Source organism: Passer montanus, unplaced genomic scaffold (genome assembly GCF_014805655.1).
Source record: "Passer montanus isolate IOZ18808 unplaced genomic scaffold, ASM1480565v1 scaffold15, whole genome shotgun sequence".
Lineage (NCBI taxonomy): Eukaryota > Metazoa > Chordata > Aves > Passeriformes > Passeridae > Passer > Passer montanus.
In genome coordinates this window covers 8,161,521-8,189,088 of record NW_024362051.1, presented here as the reverse complement: position 1 = coordinate 8,189,088, position 27,568 = coordinate 8,161,521, and the positions used below count along the sequence as shown (strand labels likewise).

General features: G+C 47.8%; 2 protein-coding genes across 2 annotated transcripts in view; one reads left to right on the top strand and one right to left on the bottom strand.

Annotated features, from left to right (window-relative positions):
- Nucleotides 1-17,168, top strand: part of MGAT4B (alpha-1,3-mannosyl-glycoprotein 4-beta-N-acetylglucosaminyltransferase B) — a 50,700-nt gene extending 33,532 nt beyond the window's left edge. Inside the window, exons 2-15 of the mRNA XM_039701590.1 lie at nucleotides 1,574-1,753; nucleotides 2,440-2,580; nucleotides 3,410-3,543; nucleotides 5,991-6,037; nucleotides 8,130-8,243; nucleotides 8,674-8,749; nucleotides 9,129-9,243; nucleotides 9,995-10,125; nucleotides 12,943-13,050; nucleotides 13,989-14,182; nucleotides 14,569-14,647; nucleotides 15,103-15,190; nucleotides 16,040-16,152; nucleotides 16,227-17,168. Coding sequence (XP_039557524.1) covers nucleotides 1,574-1,753; nucleotides 2,440-2,580; nucleotides 3,410-3,543; nucleotides 5,991-6,037; nucleotides 8,130-8,243; nucleotides 8,674-8,749; nucleotides 9,129-9,243; nucleotides 9,995-10,125; nucleotides 12,943-13,050; nucleotides 13,989-14,182; nucleotides 14,569-14,647; nucleotides 15,103-15,190; nucleotides 16,040-16,152; nucleotides 16,227-16,250 — 1,544 coding nt within the window. The 3' untranslated portion in view covers nucleotides 16,251-17,168. The remainder of the gene's footprint in view (nucleotides 1-1,573; nucleotides 1,754-2,439; nucleotides 2,581-3,409; nucleotides 3,544-5,990; nucleotides 6,038-8,129; nucleotides 8,244-8,673; nucleotides 8,750-9,128; nucleotides 9,244-9,994; nucleotides 10,126-12,942; nucleotides 13,051-13,988; nucleotides 14,183-14,568; nucleotides 14,648-15,102; nucleotides 15,191-16,039; nucleotides 16,153-16,226) is intronic.
- Nucleotides 17,169-17,545: 377 nt separating this feature from the next.
- Nucleotides 17,546-27,291, bottom strand: LTC4S (leukotriene C4 synthase). Its single transcript, XM_039701591.1, has 5 exons — nucleotides 24,908-27,291; nucleotides 20,819-20,918; nucleotides 19,022-19,092; nucleotides 18,273-18,354; nucleotides 17,546-18,015 (listed from the first exon to the last, which is right to left on the bottom strand). The coding sequence occupies exons 1-5, from the start codon at nucleotides 24,963-24,965 to the stop codon at nucleotides 17,868-17,870; spliced, it is 459 nt and encodes a 152-aa protein (XP_039557525.1). The 5' UTR covers nucleotides 24,966-27,291; the 3' UTR covers nucleotides 17,546-17,867.
- Between the last annotated feature and the right edge of the window lie 277 nt (nucleotides 27,292-27,568).

The following is a 27,568-nucleotide window of genomic DNA, read 5'->3' as shown; positions in this document are numbered from 1 at the left end:
TGTTTTTTCGATGGGAGTGGAAAGCGAGCAGCACTGCACAGGAAAAAGGAAGGACTGGTCTTGTTTATGTCTCTCTTTGAATTTCTCTGAATAACGTGTTGTCAGATGGACAGAGTCATCAAATGGGTGTAACTTCCTCTGCTCCCTCCCCGTGTGCCGTGGCTTTGAAAATAATGTCAAAAGGTTAATGGGAGCCAGACTGCCTTGGGGGGGTCCCTTGTGCTGGAGCAGTGAGTCTTTAAGGAGGTTTTTTTGGGGGAAAGACTGAATAGAGGAAACTTTTTCTAGGCAAAAGCATTACCAGTACCTGGACTGGGAAGTACTGTTGTCTTGGAAACTCTGTGCGCTGAAGCTGGATATGTCTGATTTTCAAAATTCCTTTTGCTTTTTCTTCATGGGCCCCGAAATAGAAGTTTTTTTTAATGCAGTCAATGTATCTTTTTCAATTGCTTTGATTTATATTTAGCCCTGTGTTGTGAAGTTCCAGTGCAGTATTTTTGATCATTAACTCTCCTAGTCGTGTTTGGGTTAAGAGTCTACTATTCAGTAGATAAATCTGCTTTGGGTATAGTCTTGTGAGTTATAATCTTACTGAAAACAAATTAATAACCACAGATAAACGTGTATTTTTAATGAGCAGTTTCATTAATAATGGGAAAAAATGTCCCAGGAAAGTTCATTAGTGGCTCACTGATTCCACTCCCAGCTGTTGTATGGTTGGTTCTGACTGAAAGCTCTTGATAGTTTTACTGCTCTGTTTACAGAGCATGGGATAAGATGTTGTTTCAAAACAAAAAGCTTTGTTACCCTAGCAGAAGGGATTTTTTATACATTTATGATGCATTCTAAAGGTGGATGTCCAAATTCATATAAGCATCCATGCAGCTGTTACCACATGATTTTCTTTATCCTGACGTGTTTTGGAGAGGTTAGAGTGCCAAAATCTCTTTTGACTGTTAAAATTTGGTGTTCTCTTCCAAAGCTGGGGGAGGTGCTGCCTGCACCCTTGTCTCACTGCAGGGCAGCATTCCCCCTTGCCAACATCTCTCTTTCCATCACTTGGGATCCTCCTTGGTTGTATTTGTGTGTCCAAAGAAGGGCAAACAGGCTGGAGAAGGCTCAACCTGAAGAAAAGGATCGACTGGATATTAGGAAAAAATCCTTCATGAGAAATCTGCCAATCATTCACACAAGCTGCCCAGGGAAGTGGTGGAATCACCATCCCTGAAGAGATGTAAAAGACGTGTAGATGTGGCATTTGGGAGCGTGGTGGTCATGGCATTGCTGGGTTAATGGTTGGACTCAACGATCTTAGAGGTCTTTTCCAGTCCAAACTGTTCTATGATTCTATTTCTACATGACCCAGAAACCCAAGCTGAAAGAGGAAAAATGGAAGCAGCTTTATTATGGTAGTTCTGAACTTAAACTGCCCTCCCCGCGACCCTTTCACCAAAGGTGTGTGCTGGACCACAGCTCCCTAAATCCATAATTTAAGGACTGGGGAGCAAGGGAGGTATGAGTGAAACCCTTCTGAGCACAGAGGACTAATCTTCTCTCTCTTCTCCATCCTCAGGTGACGTTGTGGACATCTACCAGCGGGAGTTCCTGGCGCTCAGGGACCGGCTGCACACAGCCGAGCAGGAGAGCCTGAAGCGCTCCAAGGAGCTCAACCTGGTCCTGGAGGAGATCAAGAGAGCCCTGTCGGAGAAGCAGGCCCTGCGGGACATAAACCGGACCTGGAGCAGCTTATCTGGTGAATAAACAGATCCTTGAGGAGCTGGGGCTCTCTTGAAGCTGTTTGAGGATGTAGAGAGGTGTGTGTGTGTGTGTGCGCGCGCAGGGCTGCGGACAGGACCTGCTCTTCTCTCCCCCTGTGCGAGCAAATTGTGGAGTTCAGAGAGACTTGGGAGCTCTTAAACTCCTGTTTAATTAGAGGTGCATAAGCATCATTAAACACGGATTTGCCTCTGCCAAGGATATTTGCCAATTTGCTTGCTTACAAGCTTTTTTTTCTCCCTTGCAAGTCATACACTGTTTCCTATGGCTGTATTCAACCCATATGGGAAATGGGTATCCATAGAGAGGGGGGAGGAAGGAGTTAGGCTGGCTGAGCACCCCTCACCAATTTATTTGGTTTTTTTTGTTGTTTTTTTTTAAGTTGCTCGGTTGAAGAAAATTGGATCTCTGCAGAAAGATCTGATTTGACCTTCATTTTATCTTCATTCTCCCCTCTCCTTCCCAAATATTTTGGGACTTCTTTAAGGCCCTCCTGGCTCCTGCTGAACTTTAATTGGGTTTGTGGTAGCATGTTAAAGGTTGGCCTGATTTTTATAACCCAGCAGTAGTCTCAGGTGGCCAGGCTGCTGTAAAAAGGCTTTTTGCCTTGCAGTCTCTTCCTACCTACCGTGCCTTGCAATTGATTCCCTTTTCCTTTTTAAGACGAAACCAAGTTAAAACTGTGGAATATCACCAACAAGAATGTGCTGCACCTTCCCACCATCTTCCATCATTTGCCACATTTGCTGTCAAAGGAGAACAGTCTGCAGCCAGCCGTGCATGTGGGACAGGGGCGCACTGGAGGTAAATGGGAATTAGTGCTGCTTCTGGTGCTCTTCCTCACCTTGGTGCCTGTCCCTCCCCTTTCCTCCGGGCCTGGCTGTGGCACACGTACGAGCAGGACTGGAGGAAGGGCTGCATGCATCATGCAAGCTTCCTTGGTTCTGGTGACATGTGGGGTGGGTGAGCCATGTCACGCCTGCAACTCTACAGGGGAGTGCTGTCTGTGCTCTTGACTGGCCCTAAAATGTTCTTGATGCTTCTGCCAGATGTTGTTTGCTGCTTTCCATATCCAGAGTGCTCTAGACTTTGCCTGGAAGGGTTCAGATGAAAGCATAGTTTGTAGGATACTTCATGGAGACTGTAATCAAACTAAGGAGACAAATCCCAATGGTAACAGGACTTTGGTTACTTGATGATTCCCCCTGCTCCCAAATTCCAGCCCAACGCCAAAGACCTGACTTGCACCTACTAAACTGTAGTGTTTTTGGCTGTGGGAGGGGTTTGGAGAACAAGAGGTGATCTTCAAGTTGCTGTTCACAAGTTGAAAAGGCCCCTGGGAGGGGGAGGGATTTCTAGTGTTTCCTTAGAGATCATTCTTTCAGGGAGAAAAAGCAGAGCATACCTGACTGCCCACGGGTGCCCTGCCAGCCCGGCACGCTGGGCTGCTGCTGGCTGGCACTGGGTGAGGACAGCAGTTTGGGAATTCTGCATAGCCCAGGAGCCCACCAACCTGCTGTCACTGCTGCTTTTTAATGGCAGAGCCTGGCACTGACCAGGTGAGCTGTCATGGGAGCAGAGCAAGGCACCCAACACAGCCCCTTCTCTAAAATCTCTCCGTGGCCCTGCACAGTGTCCGTCGTGATGGGAATCCCCAGCGTGAAGCGGGAGGTGCACTCCTACCTCACCGACACCCTCAACTCCCTCATCTCAGAGCTCACGCAGCAGGAGAAGGAGGACTCTGTCATCGTTGTCCTCATTGCTGAGGTAAGACAGAGCTTTGCCAGTTTGCCCCCTTTCCCTGGCCCCTGTCCCCCTGTCTGCCAGACTTGGTGCCAAACAGGATGCTGCCCACCCGGACACCAGCTCTGCCACTTGCTGGGTGGATGAGCCTGGCCCTGGGCTGCCATCCAGCAGGGTCAGCAGGTGTCTCTTGCCCAAAATTAAATGCTGGCTAGGCCAGAGAGGATCAGGATGTGAGCAGGCAAACATGTCCCGTTAGCAGCTACCAGTGTGGCACAGCTCACCTAAACCATGATGCTTCCTGCAGGGTGCTTGAATGGATATCTACAAAATGAGTTGGAGCAGCCCCATGACCAGGAGAGCTCTCAGACCTGCTCCTGCAGCAGCTCCATTTCTCCACATACCTGTAGCACAGCACTAAACCCCTCTTGAAACCCAAGAGTTGGTAATTTGGGGTTGAGACTGATATGCCTCTTTGCATTGGTGCCTGGAGCCCGGAGTCAGTTGCTGAATCCAAGGGCTAAAAAGCCTTGATACATTAATCCACAAGAGCTGCTTTTATCTATGGGTTTAGATGGTTATTTTTCTCCATGGCTTTTCCTCTCAGGATTATTTTCTTGAGCCTGAAGTGCATTTGTCTTAATTTCCAGAAATCCGGTGAGAAAGATAAACCTCAGTAGCCTGTTACTGGGAGTGGAACAAAGATGAATGTCTGGGTTTGCTGCCTGTTTACCCGTAATTTGACATTTTGAGTAGCATTTGGCCTTCAGGGCTCTGGCTGGTATTTTGTACAGGGAGAAGGTGTGCACAGATGGGTGCAGCCCAAGGGGCCCAGGACAGGGTTTGGTCCTGGCTTTCATTTGTCTCCCTTGGCACCAGGACAAGTTTGGTGGCTGTTTTTGCAGTGGGTAAGTTGAAGCCCGAGAGGTTTTAAGCAACTTGGCCCAGACCAGCTCCTGTTTTGGACTACAGTAATACTACTTTAGTTGAGTTGAAAATAAGGTGCATGCTGTGATGGCAGCTCCTGATTTTGAGGATGTAGCTATGATGAGGAAAGTGAACAACAAATAAAGTTGTTGCAGATTCCTTTGGCCAAGTTTGGTCTTGGAGCTGCATAACATCCTTCTGTGCAAGTGTCTGCTACTGCTGTGCCTGCTCTGCCTCTTCCCAAAGTGTTTCTCCATGTACCTGCACTTGTAAAAGCTCCTTGGGCATGGGATAAAGAGTGAATAGTGGAAAGGGTGGCATCAACCTGAAGCAAATGCTGAGCAATTTGGAGACTCAGCACAAGTGCAGCAACTGAGTGTCCTTTCTGGGACAGGGACTTCTCATGCCCAAGTGTCACTGCTGGCCACTGCAGGTGTCACCCACAGTGGCTGGGCTGCCTGGGAGAGCAGGGGCTTCCTCAGCTGGCTGGGGAGAGCCCTGGGATGAGATGGCTGGCTTGGCTGTCACCAGCCCACAGTTTCAGACACTTGGAGTGGAGCTGCACGGTTCCTGCCAAAGCCAGGAGCATCTTTCCTGCTTTTGTTTTCCCCATTGCTGTTTTCTTGGCACGCTGAGGTAAGAAATCAGTCCAGCACTGGGACTCCAAGCCCTGTTTAGGAAAGGGACCTTTTCCTGTGGAGAAAAGCCTCCCTTGTCCCCATGCCAGCACAGAAGTGCTGTGCTCAGCCTGTGACACACATCCCGGTGTCTCATTCTCACCTCGCCCGCGAGTGCAGCAGCAGCTGGTCCGGCTCCGGCGATGCTGCATCGGCACATCCTGATCCATCTGCCTGCCCAAATCACTGCCACCACCAGGAAACAGGAACAGATTTGGCTCGTGGGTCCCTGCCCTTTGTTCTGGGTGTTGTTTCCCTGTCACTGTGCAGACGGTTTCTGTCCAGTGCCTGTCCCTGTGCTTGCACTTACCTCACCCGCAGACAGCAGCGAGCGGTGCTGGCGACCTTTGTCTCCCAAATGTTATGGTTGCCACGTTGATTGTGGGAACAAACTGGGGATTTAGGAAGAAAAGTGTCAAAATTAACCTGAAATGAAAAACTCATAAATAGACCCCTCTTTTTCAGCAAAGAGTACAGAGTATTCACTGCCAAGAATATTCTCTTGGATGCAAGCCAGCGTGTGTAGGGAAAAAATAAATAGCCCAGAGGTTAAAACTTGTGCAAACACTTGGTGCTGGCAGGGCAGAAGTGCCAGGAGAGCACATGGGACAGATGTGCAGGGTCTTGTGTCCTTTGGGATGGATTTTGGTGTGTGATGCCTTTGGTTAACACTGACCACAGAGCAGGGCTCCGGGGAGCCGGTCAGCATGGAAGAGCAGTAAAGCTGGATAAAAGGAGACATGAAGGTGAATGAAGATGATACAGATGTGCTGGCAGTACCCTGGGGTGTGTTGAAGAAGATTTCTGAGCCATGGGGGACACAGGCTGAGGCTGAAGGGTCTAACACTGCTTTTCTTTTGTTTTCAGACGGATCCACAGTACACAGCCGGAGTGGCAGAAAATATCAAAAACTTGTAAGCACTTCCAAGTGGCTTCAGTGTGTGGCCTGTGCCTGCAGCAAGGCCAGGGAACAGCTTCATTAAGGAGAAACACACTTTTCTGCTTCCCTTTTGTATTTTCTTGTTGTTGCTTGGGGTTGTTTCCTCTTTTTAAACTTTGTGCTGTCTTTGCTAATGCTGCTTCCACTTTCTGCTTGTTCTAAAATGCATCCCGTATGTAGCTTCCAGGAGGCTGCTTTGTGCTCGAAGTATTTAACACACATGGTCATTTCATTCTGTTTTGCTCCTTCTGCCCTGGGGCACTGTGAGGAGATGGATTGTTTAGATTTCCAGCGATCCTGGCAGTTGTTTCAGTGTCTCCTGCAGCCCTGTACTTGCTCTCTGCAGTCTGGGCAGTGTAGTAAGCACACACGAATGCTCCTGCCTTATTTTGCTTTAAAATCCGTGATCCATCTTTCTTCCCACTCCAGCCTGTTTGTTTTCCCCTTGTTCCAGGCTCTAGTTACATTTGTCTCTGGTGCTGGCTGCTATTTATGTCCTGCAGCCTCAGTGGCTGTTGCAGCTTCGGCTGTGGCTGTTTGAGCAGAGGCTGGTGATGGATTATTAACCATGATTATTAACCGGTCCAGGCGCTAATGACACCAGAGCTCAGAGGCAAAGGGAGAGGGAAGGTGGTGAGAGGAGGGGCAGTGACTCCTGTGGCTGCTCCTCGCCCAAGGACCCCAGTGGCCGCACGAAGCAGGAGAGGAAGGGCAGCACATCCTGCCAGCCCCCTTGTCCCCCAGCCAGCGATGGCACAGGGGCGTGGGGAGGGTTGTGCTCCCGGGCACTTGCAGAGCAGCTGAAGCAGAGCCCTCCATCTTGCAGAGCAGGAGCTGGCAGGGCTCCCCTTGGACACGCTTACCGGGGATAATGGACTGATTGTCCGATGGCTCCTGATGAAATTACCGGGCGCTGCTGCAGAGAGTGCCTCTGCGCAGAAGTCCTGAAACTTTAATTGACTTAATGATTTGATTTCTCATCATCCCCCTCCCCAGTGCCTCCTGCCCCTCCCTGAGTCGCTGAAATTATTTTTCTTCCTAATAGAATTGAGGTGGTGTGGGGCCAGGGCAGGCTGGGCTTCTCTCGCAGGAGGGAGGAAGCTGCTGCTGCTTTACTGCAATGTTTTGTCAGCTCAGTGGGAAGCTGCTGTTTCACTGCTGCCTGAAGAAGGGAAGATTTGAAAATGTTAGCTGAAAGACCTGCCAGTCCCAAGGAAGGAATAAGGAAGGGAAAAAGAAGTGAGAAGTTTTTGGCAGTGTCACTGCTTTGTCTCCCTTTGCCCCATCTCCCGTCCTCCAGGCTCTGCACAAACAAAGGAAATCAGCCTTGCACCAAATGTTCCTGAAAAGGCAGTGTAAAAATAACTGGTTTTCCTGCTTATCTCTCACAGTTAGAGCAGTCCCGGGGTATTGCTTGCAAGGCTGGTGTAGGTGCCTGCTTTTCAGATGGGTGACATTATTTTCTGTTGGAGTTCGACTCTTTAAAGGTTTCTTAGCCACATTATAAGAAAAGTAGATGCTGATTTTATCAGCATAAGAGAACTAGGTAGACTTCCTGCTGGCTCTCTGAACTACAGCACAGCAGTGTTTTAAGGAACTTAGCAGAAATGTATAGCACAACCTCGGCAAAATTAATTTTAATTACTGGTGCATTTGGAAAATCTCTAAATACCTGTAGTGCCAAGTCCTTTCTTTGCTGAACCAGTTTGCAGGTCATTTAATCCTGTAAAGGGAACGTGGTGCTCAGGGCTGGCCTTTAAACCTGACCAGTGTGTGTGTGCAGGAGGGAGGAGGATGCTGGTGGGGAGCATGTGCACATGGGACTATTAGAGACTGTGGTGGGGAGAAGATAACTTAAAGAGTCTGTGTCAAGCCCTGCTGATGTCTTCTGATGAGGCCTGGAAGTGCACTAGATACTGGGGAAGTTATGCCTTAGAGGCTGTGTTTTTTGTTTGGTTCTGTGTTTTCTGTTTGGTTCTGTGGCTCAGTGTTTACCCAGTGATTTGGTCTATGAAATGTTGTGTCAGACGTGGAGGTATTTGTTTATTGTTCCTTTCCTCTCTCAGATTCCCGAAGGAAATACACTCAGGTCTCCTGGAGGTAATTTCCCCATCTCCACATTTCTATCCTGATTTCTCCCACCTGCGGGAATCCTTTGGCGACCCCAAGGAAAGAGTCAGGTAAGAATGAGTGACCTTACAATCAAGCCCTGAATTAAGGAACTGTAGCAAGTTCCTCAGTGACTCCAGCAGGGAAAGCTCTTCTGCAGGGCCAGGCGAGGACTTTAAACTTGAATTATCCAAGATCTGAAGGACATGATTTGGTGACAGGGGGATGAACTGGCACCAGCTTTGCCAGGCTTGCCTCGTGCTGTGGTGTTTCCATCACAAAGCGAGGAGCTCATTTAAACCCAAATTATCTTAATTTTGGAAGTCCTTGAGATTTCCAGTAACTTAGCTGATCAGGGACCAAAGGGAGAGGCCATTTGCCATCTCCTCTGCCTCCCAGGGCTGTGCCACCTTCCCATCTCCAGCCCAGCCTGGGCAGGCTCCCTGGAGCAGCCACTATCCCAGCAGAGACTGATACTCCCATTGTCTTTGTCTGTTGCAGGTGGAGGACAAAGCAGAACCTGGACTACTGCTTTTTAATGATGTATGCCCAGTCCAAAGGCATTTATTATGTGCAGGTGGGTTTGGTGCTGGAGGGAAGATGGATGTACCTGTGAGTTCACTGTACTGGCTTGTACCAGCTGAGAGAGAGCACAGAGCATATCCAATTCTGTGATGCAGCAGAGTGGGAGAAGGTTTTAACCACCTGGTTAAAAAAAAAAATTAAAAAATGGGTTTTTAAAATACTTTTAGACTTGGAAACCTCCCACTTAGGAAAAGCAGAAGTCTTTGTTTCTCTTACCTGTTATATTGAGTGAAAAAAGTGCTTGGAGCACTTTCCAGAATAAACTGGGTCTGTGCCAAAGCTTTCCCCTGGCCTATGGTGTGATTGCTCTGCACAGAGACTGTTGCTGGGGCCTGGATGGGACATTGGCACTGTGCCCTTCTGTCTTGCAGCTGGAGGATGACATTGTGGCCAAACCAAACTATCTCAGCACGATGAAGAACTTTGCCTTGCAGCAGCCCTCTGAAGAGTGGATGATCCTGGAGTTCTCTCAGCTGGGGTTCATTGGTAATGTTCTCCCCCACTCACCCCAGTCCTAGCAGGCACAAGAGCAGGCTGGCTCTTGCCAGCACTACATTCTTGGCCCAAGAAATTGTCCCCACAAGATGGTAAAATACTTGGACTTGGTCCCCTCCTATTTTTGCAGTGACCCTTGTGTTTGCACAGGGGAGAAAAATCCTCACAGCTGGTACTGCTGATGCTCACTTTAAGTAAAAATAAACCTGGTGAGTGGCCCAGCCAAGAGCCAAACAACTTAGATATGGCCAGTAGCTTTTAGGCTGGATGGGATCTGGATTTGCCTAAGAGTGTGCAAAAGGAAGTTTGCATCAGCCCAGAACTATTTTGGGAACGGCAGTACATGGTTGCAGTAGCAGCTTGATCTGTTATTTTGGATACTGGTTTGATTGGCTTAAAACTTGTAGTTCTCGGGGCAGGAAATGGTCTGTCCTGCAGCTGGCTGCATTTTTCATCCTTGTTTCTCTTTACTGAATGGGAGAGTTTTAGACCTTTTGATACTGTTATGACCTGTGGGACTCTAATGCTTTCTAATTCTGTGACAAATATTAAATCCGGAACTGTATTAGCAATGTCAGCAGTGGTACATAAACAGGGGCCACAACGTGTTGTTTCCTTCACACAGATAGACACATCTAACCTCCACAGCCCAGTCTCCCAATGTTTTCTTTCCCAGCTCTGATTCTAGACCATTTCATGCCATAGCTCCTCACTCTCTCTTCGCTCTCTCTTTGTGCTCTAGGAAAAATGTTCAAGTCTCTGGATCTGAGTTTGATTGTGGAGTTCATCCTGATGTTCTATAAGGACAAACCCATTGACTGGCTGCTGGATCACATCCTCTGGGTGAAAGTCTGCAACCCTGAGAAAGATGCAGTACGTAAACAGCCTCTGTTGAAGGGAAATGTTCTGTGTGTGGGGGCAAATGTACACTTGGCTGTGCCTCCAGAGGATCTTTTCTGTGAGCTCTGGTGCTAACTGACTTTGCACCGAGCTGTGCCATCCCTGTGGAGCATGCTGCAGGGTGTCCTTGTGGATTGTGTAAGTGGAGACCTGGGAGTTCAGGCTTTTGTAGTCTGCAGCTGCCAGGAAAGGCATTATTTCTGCATCTAAGCACTAATAGGGTATTCCTCCTGCAGCCCTCGAGGGCAGGAGTCGTTCCCCATTCTTGTGTGTTGTTTTGCATTCCTGTGTGCTTCTCTCCCTGAAGCCCTTTCCCACTCACTGACTGAACCCCAGGATAACCCTTTGACGTGGATCCATGGGCTGTGCCTGCCTGGAGCACGCATGGAGACTGCCCAGAGAGCTCATCCCAGACAACCCAGAGCAAACCCTCCTTGCACAGTCTGCCAGAATGAAGCCAGATCACACAAAGCTCTTGTCAGGGTTTCTAGGAGGGTGCAGAGAGGTGAAATGGGCTCTGCTTTTGTGCTGCCACTCCTTTTGCAGAGCCATAAGCCCCTGTGCCCTGTGGAGGTTGTGTTTGAGCTCCAGCAGCAAGGGGCTAAAGCGAGTGGGAAGGGCAGAGGAGGAGTGTCTGTGGCAGCAGATGTAAGATGAGCTCAGCACCAGATGCTCTCCTGTCTTCTCTCTGAACATACTGTATTTACTCAAACACTTGCTTGCCCTCCTCCCTGGTGGAGAACAAGCAGCAGAGTCGCTGTGCAGAGCTCAGAGCCAGTGGCTTAGAACAGACTTCATGGTGACAACCATGTTGTGGTGATAAATGCCAGAGCAAGTGGTCACTCTGGGAATTAGTGTTGTATTTATGTGCTGGAGGATGGACCATCCTCAGAGCTCTGCAGAACTGGGGCAAGGATGTGGTTTAATTGGGCCTGATCCCTGGCACAGGACATGGCATTGGCTCCAGTACCCCTTGTGCAGCAGGACCTGTCTCAGATGATGTTCACCAAATCCTCCTGGCAGTTCAGACCATGTGCTCAGCTGTGACAGAGCAGTCCCCAGGACTGTCTGGCACCCCCACAGTCTGCACAGCTGTGGGTAAAGCCGGATGGGTGGGATGCTGGGATGGAGCTGGGAATGATGCTGCTGTCTGTGCCCCCACCTTCAAAATCCTCAGCTTGAGCACTGATTAAATGCAGATCCTGCTGCGCTGGATCATCTTCTCCTTAACTCATCTGTGCTCATCTTTTCCTACCTGAAACCAAGGTTTTCTCAGGGGAAATCGCAAACCTCTTAAACATGTTGCCTTTTTAAAAATTAACCTACTTTCCATGTGGATTTCTGGCTCCTTTCCCCCACTGTTTGCATGATTAACTCTGCACAGCGCCCTTTCAAACATGACTTTCTCTTGTAAATCCCACTGTGCAAAATCAAATTGGTAGCAGGGAGGATTTGTCTTTTTGATTGAAAGTTTGTTTGACCTGAGCTTTTGGTAAGTGCTTTGCCTGCTCTGGGTATATTCTGCTCTTTCTTTTTAAACTAATTTTAGATTTACCTGGGGTAGACCTGTGTGAAAGGATGACCTTCTTACCACCAACTGAGCTGTTGCCCCTCTTGGCTTGTCTGTGGCAAGGCTGCTTTCAGGAAATGTTTCTTTAGCAGTGCAGGAAAAGGGGAGAAAGATAAATCAGGAGATGCTGTAGCTGCCTCCATTCCCCTTCCTCCTCCTCTCCCAGAGTGAGATAGCCACGATGGAGTTGCATCCAGAGTTGCTGGCAGTGAGTAGGTCTGTCCCATCAGCATGGCTGGTTTTAATTTTCTAATGTAACGTGAGCTGGATTAGGGGATTATCTCTTTTGCAGCTCGCAGGGGTCATGCCTGGAATTTCCCAGCTCCTGGCCCATGGTGGAGGCTTGGTGTGGCACCCTGTCTGTTCCAGGCAGCCACCACAGGATTTCTGCTGGGTGGGAGGCTGCAAGAGCAGATGGCATTAAGGATGTGCATGCATTTCTTTTCTTGGAAAAAGCCAAAGTTGGATAACAAATATCCTCTCCATACAGCTTTTAACCTGTATTTTTGTCCTGCTCCCCCAAACTGAGAAATGAGCTATTTTAAAATGTGAGTTCTCATCTCCCCACGCTCTCAGTGATTTTCCCTTTTGTCCTTTATTCCCTCTCCATCGTCTCTCTCCCTGCACTCCATGGTAAATCACTGCCAGGATCACAGTTGCATCTGCAAGTTTATTTATGTGGTGGATAGGCGTGAAACAGCCCAGCAGCTCTGATGATGGCACGTGCTGTACATCTGCTCACAGCTCCTGCCAGCAAACTGGGAACTGCCCATCCAGAGAGAGCCCACACTTGGTGCCTGTTCACCTGGCTCTGAGTCATCCCAGGATTATTGTACCTTCAGATATCAGGGATGCCAAGCTCTGAGTTGTAGGAAAAGGCTTTCCCAATAAGCCAAGGGGCAAAGGAAACTCAGTTCTCTGGCTGTTCCTCCCTGACAGCACAGAGGGGATTTGCTCAGCGTTCTTAGCTATGCTTGGCAAGGAGAAATTTGGCACTTAAACCTGGACCCTGCCCAGCAGAGCCTGGGGGGCAAGGGGCTGAGAGTCACAGTCAGGTTTCTCCAAAGTGTGGTTAAAAGCCCCCTTGCCAGATTAGAGCCTAAATACCACAGAAGGGCCTGGAGATGGAGGACTTGTGTGTCCCTCCTTGTGCCCTTGTCCATTGCTCTTGTGGGCCTGCAGAGGTTGGAGCCTGGGGCACTGTGGGGCTCTCGTTTCAGAAACACTGCGACAGGCAGAAGGCAAACCTGAGGATCCGCTTCAAGCCCTCGCTCTTCCAGCACGTGGGAACCCACTCCTCCTTGGCTGGGAAGATACAGAAGCTGAAGGTGGGTACCAGCTCTCTGTCCAAGCTGCAGGTGGCCTGGCCTGCAGGCACCCAGGAACTGACTGCTTCTGGGTGGGGACATCAGTGACAGCAGCTGGTGGCAGCTGGATTTCTGTGAAGTGGTTGTGTTTTATTCTGTGTTACAGTGAGCTCAGGCAGCTCCTGCTCCTCAGAATGGCAGTGACATGCACCTAGAGTCACTGCAAGATTATGAGCCTTGGTACCAGTCCTGGCCACCCCATCCTGAGTGCCAGGCCATGGTCCAGGCAAGTGACTTCAAAGAATCCACTGAAAAACCTTGGAGAGATGACTCCTGGGTTGGTCTGACTTCTTTCCCACTCCACTTCATGTTCCTGGGATTTGGTGATAGGCAAATTAAAACTCACTGTATAAGAGCTGGAATTGTTGATGTGTGTTTAAACATGAACACAATGCAACTTCCCACAACTACAAGTGCAGAATCCATGGACAGGCATCCCTGGGCTGTGCTGTCTGTGTGATCCCCAAGGAAATGGACGGTATAATCCAGTTTGTATGTGCTGTCACAGTGCAGTGCTGTCAGGCCATGTAATTCAGTCGTTTTATGCTATTGTCAGCCTCCCAGCTGCTTTCTCCTCAAGTGTAAAGACTGTTTCCAGAGCTCCTGGGGCATGGACAGGCGTTCAGAGACATTTGGACCATGAAAGGCTCCTTGGTGTGCTGGATCAGAGCACAGAGCAGAGGTGTTTCTCTGAGCTGCCTCTCCTGAAGCAGTGTCCTGGGATCCAGTCACACGTTCCCCTGCCTGGTGCCTTGCCCAAATTACTTCCATCTCTCATCCTTCTGTGCCCTGCAAATCACAGAATTTTAATTTGCAGTGCCTTGTAGCTGGGCCCTGGTTCCCCACGGGCCAGAGCAGCTCATGGCCCTTGTCTGCCCTTTTGCTTTGTGCCCTGCAAGGACAAGGACTTTGGAAAACACGCACTGCGGAAAGAGCACGTCAACCCTCCTGCTGAGGTGAGCACCAGCCTGAAAACCTACCAGCACTTCACCCTGGAGAAGGCTTACCTGCGGGAGGACTTCTTCTGGGCCTTCACTCCCACTGCCGGAGACTTCATCCGATTCAGATTCTTCAAACCACTCCGTATTGAAAGGCCAGTGCTTGAGGGGTCAGGGGGGTGTGGGGACAGCCCAGAGCATGTGGAGACACTTGACTTTTGCTCTTCTAGCAGTTTAAATCAAATTTCTTGCCTGTCTTCTGCTTGGCTGCCCAGAAGGAGAGAGCAGTGCTCTTCCAGGGGGAGGATAATTTGACCCTTTCTCAGTGGGGCCCCCTTTGCCAGAGCCCTTTGCTTTCCTGCACTTGAGAGCAGTCCATGGTTTAGCTGATCTGGCACAGAAAGTCTCCTGCCAAATCGTGCTGTGGGCTCTTTGGGAAGGTGCCTGTTAGGTTGAGCTGTTTGATGATTCAGATGGGGTGAAAGCCATCATGTGCCCCCTCGCTCAGTGTGCCTTTCTGTGGGTTTGGTCTCTGTCACAGGTTCTTCTTCCGCAGCGGGAACATCGAGCACCCAGAAGACAAACTCTTCAACACAACCGTGGAGGTTCTGCCGTTTGACGTAAGTGTTTGATTGAGATTTGAGGTGAGGGTGGAGTGGGAGGCAAAAGAGGTTTGAGAGGAGGGAACTGCTTAAAGCCATCAGGAAAATCTGTACAAGATTCGAGTGCCTCTTACAGGTGCTGGCAGGGAGCCAGAGGGTCATGCCTGGTGTGATGCCACCTCGGGAGCAGGGTGCTTTGCTGAGCACAGCTGTGGGAGCCATCCCTGCCTGGGGATGCTCCCGTGGGTGGGATGGCTGCAGAGGAGGGGATGAAGTCAGAATGGTGCAGTGGAAACAGCAGTGTGAGGACTGCAACTGTCCTCTTGTTCTTTGGGCACGTGTCTCAGGGTGCCAGGTATTGGATGAGATGCAGGGTTTGCTGGCAAGGACAGCTCTGGGATTGCTGATTTTCCTTGGGGCTTTTGGGTGACTCTTGCCTCTGGTCTTGCAAAAAAGCTCCTCTCCTTCTGCAGAGTCTGCAGTCAGATAAGGAAGCCTTGCAGGAGGGAAGAGGCACAGCCGTCAAATACCGCAGGACAGCGGATGGCTACATCCAGATAGGTACAGGGGGTGTGGGGTGGGAAAGTGCCTGCTGATAACACAGCCCATGTCCTCACCTGCATGTCAGTCAAGAACCTCAGAGCTGTTTGCTTGGCAAAGAGTAATTTCTGCTTGCCAGGAGCCAGGTTGGAAGAGGATTTGTCACTGTCTCCTCTCCTCCACTGCCCTCACTCTCAGACTAGGTTGTCCTCAGATCATTTTCAGTCCTGCATTCCTGCAAGTCCTGCTCAGAGCTGAGACCAAATTATGCCGATTATTTGTTTGCTTACCCTGGCATTAAAAACCTCCACTACGGGCAGTTTTGCCATCTATGTCCTCACACAACCTGCAGGTCAGACTTCTCTTGCCACCTGAGCTTGTTTTAGTGCTCGCCCTGCCCTTGGACAAGAACGAGCAATTGCAGCCTCCAGAGAGCTGCCAGTGTGTGATACAGCTCTGGTGTCCCTGCTAAGATTTTAATTTTTTTTTAAGTAGACAAATAAAAGAAAGATTTCCTGACACATGCAGTGTTTTGCCATTTTCTCATTCCTCTGCATGCTGGCTGGTTTCTCCCAGTTGCATTTAAAAAAAAAAATAATCAAAACCAAAAAGCATATCAGGCCACTCTGTCCCCTTTCACACAGCAGTGATATGTCACCAAATACTCCAAATAAATTTTGGTTTCTTTACCTGATTTGTCTTCTCCAACGTGTGGCATTTTGCACTGTATTGCCATCCACGCTGCTGGTTTTTAGCCTGTTTTGTGTTGGGGAGCTGCAGGCAGGGGCTGCTGGGGATGTTGGTGCCCTGGGGGAGAAGGGGCAATGCCAGAGGACCATCCCTGTGTCAGCCATGTGCTCTCCCCACCAGGCTCATTCTCCAAGGGCGTCGCAGAGGGTGAGGTGGACCCATCTTTTGGGCCACTGGAGGCCATCAGGCTGTCCATCCAGACCGACTCCCCGGTGTGGATCATCCTGAGCGAGGTAAGCCAAGCTCCCAGGCACCTCCCCACCCCTGCCTTGCTCATCACTCTGATTCCATCCCGCTCTTCTTTCAGATTTTTATCAAAAAAGCAGAGTGAAGCAGGCATGAGGCAGAAGGGACACCCTCTGGATCCCTGCTCCTGCTCCCTCCTCCCCGCGGCGCCTTGCCCGGAGCAGGACAGCGCAGGGACTCGCCCGCGGCAGAGCTGCTGCTGCTGCACCATCCCCAGCGGGGCTGCGGGGCCAGGATGGGCACGGACTTCTCCTGAGGAGGAGCAGAAAGCAGAACCCAAGCCCTGTGCAGAGGGGTGGCTTTGCTCCGCTCCCTCGGGGTGCTGCTGCTGCTGGGGACACACGGGACAGTTTGGGGTCGGGATGAGCTCCAGCCAGCATGGGGACAAAAAGCACCTTCAGCCCCAGACAGGGCAGTCTGTGGCTGTGTTTGGGGACAGAGCAGGTCACACCAGTCCTGCCAGCTGACCCCACTGGCGTCCTGGGATGGAGGTGGCAGGGCTCGAGGTCTGCCTTGCCCTCTCCCAGGCAGCAGTCCTGGCCACAGCTGAGGATTAAGTGAGGGCAAAGACTGACCCTCCTTCAGCAGAGGAGGAATGAATCCAAAGGGGTTGGAGCTATGATTATGGCAGGGAAAACAAAAAAATAAAATATGCCACACTGTGCCTGCCAGCATTGAACACAGCCCCTTAACTCACGGTGAAGTCTCCAGTGTCTTCATGCCTTCAGATTGAGTGCAGAAACTGTCTTTTAAATAACTAATTCAGTTATTGATCAATGTGGGTTTTTTGGGGACGGAAAAAGAAAAGCAGAGGTAGCCCAGTTCAAAAATAGTAGGGATTAGTGTAAATCCCAATGTCCTTTCAGCTATACACTGGAATGCATTATACTACTTTAATGTTCTGTATTTTTTATTATTGGATACATTTGATTTTTCAAGTACATCTCTCTATATAAATATATAAAATAATGTGCACTGTAATAAAAGCTGAATTTAAACCTTTGGTGCAGTAGTGAGAGTCACTTGCAGCAGGGCTGCTTTAGGCACCTGTGAACCCCAAGTTCACAGTGGAGGGTGGAATTTAGGGAGGGCAAAGTCCTTTTGCAGAGCTGGTGATAAGTGAAGCTGGGGTAAAGAAAAGGTCATTTAATCAATGCCAAACAGACTTTAGCACTTGGGCTAGGGTCAGGCTTTTCTCCCAATATTTGGATGTGGTTTTAGGCAAGCTTACCCATCATTTTCAGTTAATCACAGCTGCTTTTCCTATGAAACCCAGTTCCCAACTTAGATGTTCTTACATCAGTCTCTGAGTGCCTTTGACAATCACAGGTGATTTCTAGTGAGGAAAAGAATTTATTTTTTTATATCCACGGTGTGATTCTTCAACATAGATCATTACAGCAGTAAGGAGGAGAGACGACAGCATGTGGGTCAATGTGAGCTCCATGAGGCAGAGCCAGAGGCATTTTAGAGCAGACAGTGCTACAAAGCCCAGCAGTGAAGCTCCTCAGCAGGGGCAGGGGCTGGAAAGCATTTGCTTTCTAGAAGGGAAATTATCTCCAAAGAGCAGAGGAGTGCCAGCATCCATCTCCCTTCAGCAGGGAATGCAGAGCCAGGGAAATGTTCTCTCTCTGATGGTGCCACATGACTGGCTCCCCTGTGCAGGGGCAAACAGTGGGATTTGGGGGAGCTGTGCCCCCTCTCACCAGGCACCACAGAGCTGGAGAGGCCACACCAGTGCAGCCATCCATGTGGAGGAGCTGGGCCTCAGGAAGTGTGCCAGGAGCCCGGCCAGTGCCAGCCCCAGCAGCACCCAGAGCAGCCAGGCACTGGCATACAGTGGTCCCAACCTGGGTGGAGAAAACCCCGTCAGGCACTGCCAGCCCACCAGGGCACTCAGGCAGGGCTGTGGGTCCCCACCCCCCTTTGGGACAGTCGGGGAAGAGGAGACACAGCCACGAGCACACGGGGGCAGGAGGGGAGGAGGAGGAGGAGGTGAAATCTGCCTGCAGTGCCAGCCATGGGGAGGAAGGCTGTTCCAGGGGCCAGGCCCTGCTGCCAGGCTCCCCGGGCTGCTTTGGGTGCCCCTGGGGGGGTCTGTCCTTACCGTGCCTGGGCAGCCCCGGCGTAGCCCTGGAAGTACCTGAGGCGGGTGTAGAGGTACAGCAGCCCACACGCCGCAGTCACACCTGGGGGACAGGGCAGCTGAGCTCTGCTGGGGCTCAGGATCCCTGCACTGCTGCAGCTGCATTCCAGCACAGCCCCCCCAGCAGATGGGCATGACCAGAAAACCAAGCACAGAGTGATTGGCTTTAAACACTGTGGGAGTTTAAATGAGTTTTCTACCTTCCCTTTTTGTGAGGGATGAACTTCTCTGCCCCACAAGTTGTCTTGGGACTTGGGTTGGCAATGCTCCCTTATGTGGTTTCTCCTCACAAATAAATGGTTGCAGCAACCAAATCTCCTGAGCTTGCTTGGTAGGGATATACAGTGGATGAGTAAATGTTTGGGTTATGGTTTGTTGTTCTGACATAGCTCTGCCTCAGCTGCTGACACCTTGGCACTCTGGGACAGCCGAGTGACCTTGTCCAGGAGAAGCAGCACAAGGGGACAGCCAGACTCCAGCAAAGGAGCAAGGGCTGCCAGTGCTTCTCCTCCAGGCAGGAATGGGCTCAGCTGCTCCCAGCTGGAGCTGAGGCACTTCTCAATCCAGCTAAAGGGAAATTTGCTTTCCTTGAACAAGAGCCTCACAGGCATAGAGAGAATGCCTGAATCACAATGGGATTTAAACTGGGGCTGGGGTTCTTTGGTTTGTTCACACGGTTTGGGTTGGAGTTCCCCCCAAGTCCCTCTTACCTTGATGGAAGAAGATTCCAGCAACCCAGAGGAGGGAAATGAAGATTGGGAAGTACTCTGAGCAGTTTGCCCTGAGGAGAACCAGAGATGAGAGTTAAAACTGCCTCCTTGTACATCAGAGCTGGATAACCAAGGCTGGAGAAAGGAATTGGAAACTCATATCAGAGCAAACTAAAAGAGCTGATGAGAACCATTGCTGTGCTGTGGGAAAGGAGCCTTTTCTGATCAAGCACACCCAATATCTGTATTGTAGAGAAAAAAGCAGCCAAACAACACACAGCATTCCCCTCTCCTGCATTCATATGGCCCTGGAAGGACAAGCTGTGGCTGAGATGGAGATTTGTCTCTGCTGGACCCTCGACAGGCTGCTGCTGGGGGAGAGCCTTGCCAGTATTTAAGGAGCTCTCTCTTCCCCTTGGGTGAACACAGCCCAAAGTTGGGAGTCACACAAGTCACACACCAAGAAGGAGCCTTCTCTTAGATAAAATTCAGCAGGAGGTGATCAGATGTACAGCCAGGTTTTCCTCCTTTTTGCTTTAGTGATAAAAATACAGATTTTCTGTAAGAAGAGTAGGAGCTGTGATATTAAAGACATTGGTTTTGCTTCTCCCACATTTTACCATTCCCTAGGCAATTTAATCTTAATGTTGGCCAAAAATATACAAACCTTTGGAGAACAGAGCCAGACTGGGAACTGGAAAAAGTCTGAAGAACCTTCTTCTGTAAATGCAGTTTGAGCCTCAGTGAGGGGAGGCTGCCAGGTTTCAAGTGAGTAATGCATCAATACCACTTTTTCCCATATTTTTTTCAAGATATCAAATTATCTATTTGTATACTCCTCCACATGGAAACGAGAAGAAAAACCCACAAAGAAGAAGTATCTTCTCAAGTCCAAGCTCCCCGAGGTCACCTTCCCTGCCGCAGCCCATGGCATGACTTGGTTAACACACATTTAATAGTTAAATATTTAATTAAAAGCCACATCAGCAGCTCCCCAGCTCGCAGAGGCTGATGTCTCCAGGCAGGCTGGCCTTCCATGGTCCCACAGAGGGACTGAAGCTGGTGTTTTTGTCACTCCACAAACGTTTCCTGTGTGCTGGCAAGGGAGCGCAGCTGCTTTGTTCGGGATTTAGCGCCGGGCTGGAGCTACCCTTCACACCAGCTCCAGCCAATTCCTTTCAACCGCTTACAAAACAGAATGGCTGAGATGAAAGATGGAATCTGGTGCTTGCTGGAAGCCGGAGGGATCTGTGAACGTTTCCAGTTTAGCTCCAGCATTGCTCTCTCCATAGGAACAGAGCAAAAAGAAGCAGCCCTCAGCAGGGGCCCACGAGTGCTGATTCTCACAGTACAATGGCTTCTGAAAGGGAAAAAATTAAAATGCCCTTGGAGCTGGTTCTGCCAGCAAGGCCCTTTGCTTCAATTCAACAGCAAAACATTACAAGAAAATATCAGGTTATTAATAAAGCTTTGGCTGCTCTCACCATTTGGAGCCAATGGTAATATTAAATTTAATGATTCTAATTGTGAATGCTCTGCACCTCCTCCATACGGCCACTAATTTGTAATTTGGCTGCCTCACAGTGCCAGAAGGAGAATTATCATGGATGGACAGAAACACCCCAGCCAAAGTGCTCCAAATCAAAATGCAGACCTTTGCACACAAAGCATTGAAAAAACAATATATAACAGGAGCAGTAAGTGGAAAGGTGATTGAGGGAGGCCAGTCTCTCCTAACAGTGACAGTTGACTCATGTGTTATCTAGACAAAGTCACCACAAAAAGTCAAAATCTTACTGAGCTCTGAAGGTCCTCTCAAATTCAGGGTGACCTGTTGTTTCAGGAGGGGAAATCTTGTACTTGCGACGGGCGTAGATCACCTGCATTGCAAAATAGGCTGAAAACAGAACACAGGAATGGTAACAGACCAGCAGTGTTTATTTAGCCAAGTGTTATCTGGCTTGGAATCAAGCAAGTGGTTAGAATGAAGGAGCTGATATGATCTGGGTCCATAGTCCAGGGCTGTCACACATGACCTGCAACAAATGTGCCATTTATTTCACTCTTGTGCTTTAAATTCAGGTTTGGTTATCCCAGCTGAGTGCCAGTGCTGGATGACACTTTGCATCATCTCACACCCAGCAGAGCCCTCAGTGCTGCAGATCAAACACAATAAAACCTTACCAAGTCCACACTGAGCCACAGAATTACTTCTGAATCTTGCACTTTGTGTTTAGAGGACACGTGCACCCTCAGCCAGTCTGATGGGAATGACATGCAACATTTTCTGCTATTCCCAGTGGGTGCAAATTATGGCCCATGTCACAGAGCAGCATCCAAACTGCCAAGCACTGGGATATCATTAAGTCGATTGGAGATGCTCCCAATCATGGCAATAAAAGGAAAAGGAAAGAGGGTGATTATTTCTTGCTCTTCACTCCTGCAGGACAGCCCCAAGGCTGTCAGGGAGCAGAGGTGCTGCCCATGCCTGCTATCAGCCTGTGCCAATTTGAGCCAAGGCACTGACTCAGGGTCTGCCACATCAGTCCTTTGTACGTTTGTAAAGGACATGGAAAGTCACTTCAAAACAACAAAAACTTGCTAACATGAAGATTTGGAATGCTTCACTATTTATTGAAAGCTCCCACTCTCACAGGCAATTGCTGATGCTCTGTTTTATTTAGGTACACTACTACACTGCTGTCTATTGAAAATTCCTATTTTCATATAGGAGAAAACTAAATTATAAAAACAATTACTTTGATGGCTCTGGTGGTGTCACTGAGACACTTCAGTGAGCAAAGCCCTCACATAGCAACATTTCCAGAGCATTGCACAGAGAGACGAGGAGCCAGGGTGCAAGGCCTGCCCTGGGGACTTCCTATTGTAACAAAGATAAAAGCAGAACAGCAGGATAGAGAAGGGGAAGTAGGGACAGATGTTCCAAGATTAAAGACAAAACATGTGTCTGCAGAAAAGCATCAGAACATATGTAAAAGGGAATTAGAAATGTAAATAATCTGATGCTATGTGACTTGTGTATCACAAGTTTTTACTAACATAAACAGTCATTCCTTTCAGAACACATGTAAGAACAATTAAGCATGTTCTAGCACCTTCCACAGGGCCCAGCCCTGAACAAGAGGTGCTGACAGAGCAGAGTGGGGGAAACAAGAATGTTTCCTCCTCTTTGATTCATTTGTAGCAGGTTCTCATGGGTGAGTGTGTCACCCTTCTGCAGATCCAGCAGGACAGGACAGTGTTCCCTCTGTGAATCCAGAGAGGTGCAGCACACAACTGGAATTCAGCAGCTGCTGGAGAGCTCTGGGAATAAGATGAAACCACAACCCATCTTGTTACCTCTCCTCCTCGCTGATGCTCTCAGGGCTTCATCCCAATCTCCTCTCCAGAAATGGGCTGAGCTGAAGTTACAGCATAAGAGCAGACCTGGCTTGTGGCATCAGCCCAGCTGTGCTGGGCAATGCTCTTCGTGCTGCTTTGTGCCATCTGCACCTTCCCTAAGGTAGGATTCTGGTGACTGATGGCTGAGGGAAGAGTCATTCACATCAAACCTCTCCACCAGCTCTACACTTAGCATCTTGCTTCTAGACACAGGGGCCAATATTCAGACAAGTCCTACACAGATCCCTGACACTCAGGGATGGGTGACATACAAAACAACCACCCAAGAGGAGCAGGAGCCTTGTGGAGAACAGCTGGCTGTTCCCCAAACCTGGTGTAAGGGTGAAGAACTGAGGATGAAGAACCAGTCCACAAAAGCACTTCTCAAAATGAGGTGTTGAAAAAACCTACACTGCATGAGCCTTCTCAGCAGAGATAAATCTGCTCTGCAGAACCTTTCAAAGCTTTTTTTTTTTTTTTTGTTATTCATGCCTCGAGGTTAATCACCTGTGTGGATTCCCATGTGGCTTAGGGGCTCGGCTCTCCCTGAACTTTGCCCTTCAGTGGAAATATTCTTCATTCTCTATTTGATTATGTCCACAAACTTGTCAAATCATATCATAGTTGCTATCTGCCACATTTGAGTGAACCTGGCAAACAAGCCCTCTGGGGCCTGACAGTGACATTGCATAAGTTTTCTTTCCTTTGAAACTGTAAAATAAAGGAGTGGGCAAAAAAAACTGGAGTAGAATAATTTTGCTCTATGGTACAATGTTCACCACAAGGCTGGGGCACACATCTAGAGAGTGCTAAACTCAGGGTTTCACTAAACTGAGAATGACTAAATTAAAAAGGGGAAAGTTACTTGAAAGAACACAGAAACTGCAGGCTCACAGAAAATTCAAAAGGAAGCATAAAAATCAACCAACACTGTACCAAGGTCAGCCATTAAATTACACCTCCTGCACCAGGATGTGACGGAGCAGTGTCTGTAGGGATAGCCCACGTCCATGCTTCAGAGGGAATCCCAGACTGTAACTCACCTACAGAATGTCCTTTCAAAACATGCAGAGAGTCACTGCACAGCTCTGAACCCCAGTGAAACAGGCACACAGATTTCACAGGACTAGATGGAAAGGAAACACACAGTATTTTGCAATTGCTCCCTGGCTTCCCACACAGATCATAAAACCAGGATACGTCATGTGATCGAACAGATAGGAGGGTGCCAATGTCAGCTATTTATCTGCTGGCTTCACACCTGGCTTGATATGCCATCAAAGTAAAATGCTTAATGCTGCAACCTTTAAAAACTACTTGAAATTCTCATTAAACAAAAATATTTGAGACAAAACTGTTATCTAGGGATTTGCTGCTGAGGGTTTCCTAAAGGAAAAGGGCTCAGCAGCATTTCTGTAACTGAATTTCAAGTTTTCTTCATGTCTTGTCTTTGCACACTAAACACTCGCTCCACTCCCACTTAGTTTAAGAAAAAAATTCATAGTACAAAAGTTTCTTCCATTTGTAATTGTATGTCTCTGTAAATTGAGTGGAAATGACTGAAAATTAAAAATAGAGCTCAAGACTTCTGAAAGTGGCATGTTTTGTTTTAAATAATGCTTATATTAAGAGAATTATCATCTGACAGCCAAAAGCACATGATGCTGCTCAGAGATTCACATCCATTTGTAAGCAGGTGTGATAGCTGATAGTATGGTGAATTAATACAGTAATAACAAATCCCACAGACCTTTCCTTAGAGAATGGTGAAGATTGTAACAAAATGGGGGCTCTGTCCCCATCCCAGGCAGGGGAGTGACTGTCCTGAAGCTCAAGGGGGAGAAACTTTGCCCAAACGATCCACCAATAAATAGAGCTTGTCACCAATGCTGCTCCTTCTAAATGGTCTAAACACAATGCATCTCTTTAAATTAGAAGTCACCGAGTTCCTTTGAAGAGCTCTGTGTCTGTTTCTGACCAGAACTTGCATGTTTCCAAATTACTGTGCTCTCAGTCCACCTCGTCATCTGCTCTGTGCCATACGAACATGCAAGGACACTGATCACAGAGAAACACCTGTGTGCACTCTTTCCTACATCCACACCAGCTCTGTCTGTACACTGACCTCCCCACCAGCACATTTACTAACCTGCCTGTATTTTGGCTACCTCCAGCCACTGCAAGTTACAAATTACCTGCTAAAATGCAATCACAAATTAGTTTATTTCAATAACATCACGTTGAAAATGCTTTAAGTATAAAAGTTTTACTTGCTGGCTTTGAGGATCATTTTAAATAATGTTAAATAATGACCACCCTCAGACATGACACTTCTACCATTAACAGCCAAAAATTTGTATCATTTTACCATGCTGGAAAACAGTGACTTTCACTCCACAGACACTCCAAGAAAAACACAGGAACCACATCTCACAAAATTTAACATCATTAGCTGAACACTGGCATTGTACAAAGGGCATTTACCTTGCTCCAGGACGCCCAGAACTGTGACTGTGGCCAGCAGGTCTATTTGATCTCTCATGCTGCTGACTGTGGAGGAAACCCCAGTGTGACGTGCTGGGTACAGCAGGTCCAACACTGCCTCTGAGCAAGGTGTGTTTCCTCCACCACACCTTAGCTCACCTTAACTCTCTTCACACCACGTGGTTTCCCAAAGCAGCCACCCACCAGAAAATGTCTGTTCCATTCAGCCAAGTGCCTTTTGCCGAACAACAGAGCAAGGAAGAATTTTACATGAGCAAACTGTGAAATTCTTCTAATTACATTTACAGACTTTATACCATGATTGAATTACATGTTGCCAGCAATTGAAAGATGATGGAATTATCTCCAGCCCTTTTGTTGCTAGTTTTAATGAGCTCTGAAGCATCTCAATTATGTGCAAGGTTGTAAAAATTATTAACAAGCATTTACAAATTAATGACTTGACCTTCTGCTCTTATTTCAAGTAGTGGAGTTGACCACATGAAAGATTCGACAGACTCCAGCTGGAATAACTTAATTCTGTTCCCAGAATCTGTGATTTAACAGAACATTCAGATACTTTATCCTACTAATTACTACTCTTCAGTTTACCAAAGAGGAGTACAGTTCTTTCTGCCACTCACTCACCCTTAGTAGTTTTCTGAAGTTTTTAAGCAATACAAACTATTCCCTGCCTAACATACAAAAGAAAAGTTCTCAGTTCTGAAGGCAGCAGAGGATGTAGAAACATACAGACCCTGAGAAATGTTACACTGGCATCAGAGTTATAACTGTAAAATGTAAAATCGGAAAACCAGGAATGTTTTAGCCCTGAACAACTTTTCCCCCACTCCACAAAAGTAAAATTGGCATCAGTTCAAAAAGGAACCTTATGTTCTTGAGCAACTTTATATGGATGACTACTCTGACTTTAAAATTTTTAAAATCAAAGAGGAGGAAGTTTTTCCCTTAATGTTGGTGGCTGAGCCATTGCAGTTCTCTGTTGAGTCACACACACAAACCCTCACTACAGAATTTGTGCATGTACCAGACCTACAGTTTCTCCCAAGAGGGACATAGCAAGATTTTTTTCCATTTGGCTCTTCATTGCTTCAAAACCCTACTGTGACTGCTCATCAAGTTGAAAATTCAGTTAATCAATCAAATATCCAATGTTACACTTTTTATGTATAACCGCACACGTAGAATAGCAAAACCACTCCCTTTCTCTAAAAAACATTCATATGATGTGACTTCAGCCTCTCCAAGGTACAGCAGACTCAGACTAAATAAAACTAAAACCTAAAAGTTAACCTTAACTGAACCTATTGGTGACCAAAGATTTCATCTGTGGTGTCCAATATAAAAGTCAGAGGGGAAATGCCACTGGGGTCTCCTTACAACATATTTCAACAAACAATGCAGGCTTGAGAAAACTTTCATTACACATTTCCATTACTGTCAGGGAAAACACTGGCATCAAGAAAATAAAAATCAGATTCTGAGCAAAGGTTTGTGACAAGCTGCCACTGACTCCTTAAAATCTTTTGAAAGCCACAGATGTCATTTCAGTGGGGAGTGGTTTGGGAAATTTCTGTTTCACTCAACAATAACCAAAATGCAGCATTTTTAATGAGACAATAAAGCAAAAATTGATGTAACTTCATGGTTCCCCATGGGCTAAAAGCAGCTGATTCTGGTACTGCTGTTGACTGCTACGTTTGTTTCTTTATAAACTTCTGAAGTTACAGGTCTCCTTCTCTCCCAAACAGAACACAAAACTTGTAGAGTAGGAACACATTAAAAACACACTCTGGTAAGCCAGGGGCTGCAAACACAAATGCACCATGACACCAACTGCAAAGCTCACAGAATGATCAATGTCTGAAGCTGGGCAGTGGCTAAGGGACTTGAGCAGCCTGAAGCCAAGAGCTCCACACACGCTGCTGCCAGTACTTTGCTCCTTGTTCAGAAACATCAGCTCCTGCTTGCAGCACGTGTCCCACGTCCCAGCTGGATTCCTGTGTGTGCCAGGTGCCTGCATCAGACAAGTCTTGAGGAAATCAGTTTGAACCTCTAAAAGCTGTTATTCTGAGGGAATTGGCATATTTTGGAACTCCACAATTTTGCAATGTGAGGTCGTTATTAACATCTTTTTCACTATTAACAACCACCTCTGCATTGAGGTGGTTGAATTGAGGTTGAATTTCTCAGCTTAAGGTCTACAATGCATTCCAGAAAAAAAAAAAAACCCAAAGCCCGGAAGCAGTGGGAGTAGCATAAAGCCTGATTTTCAAAGTTACATTTTCTAAGGCCCCTTTATTCAATTCTGGCTGGTTTAAATGGACTTTCTGAAACCATAAGAATTGTAAGACAGAGCAGCAGAATTTGAGCCTTAGTAATAAATAGGCTGAGCAAAAATTGTGTGTTAGGATGACAGGAAGAAACCACCTCACTAAGAACGACAATGCTGAATGCTAGGCTCATGCAAATGTATAAAGTCACACCATGTATATTTAATACACTAGCAAAATATTTATTTTATAATGATAAAACAGAAGTGAAGGATTTCTTTTTGGTGTGCACCAGTAATTGTAGTAAAAGAATAAGGGGATTAATGGACTCTTTATACATTTCAATGACAAAAATTCATAAAGGTTA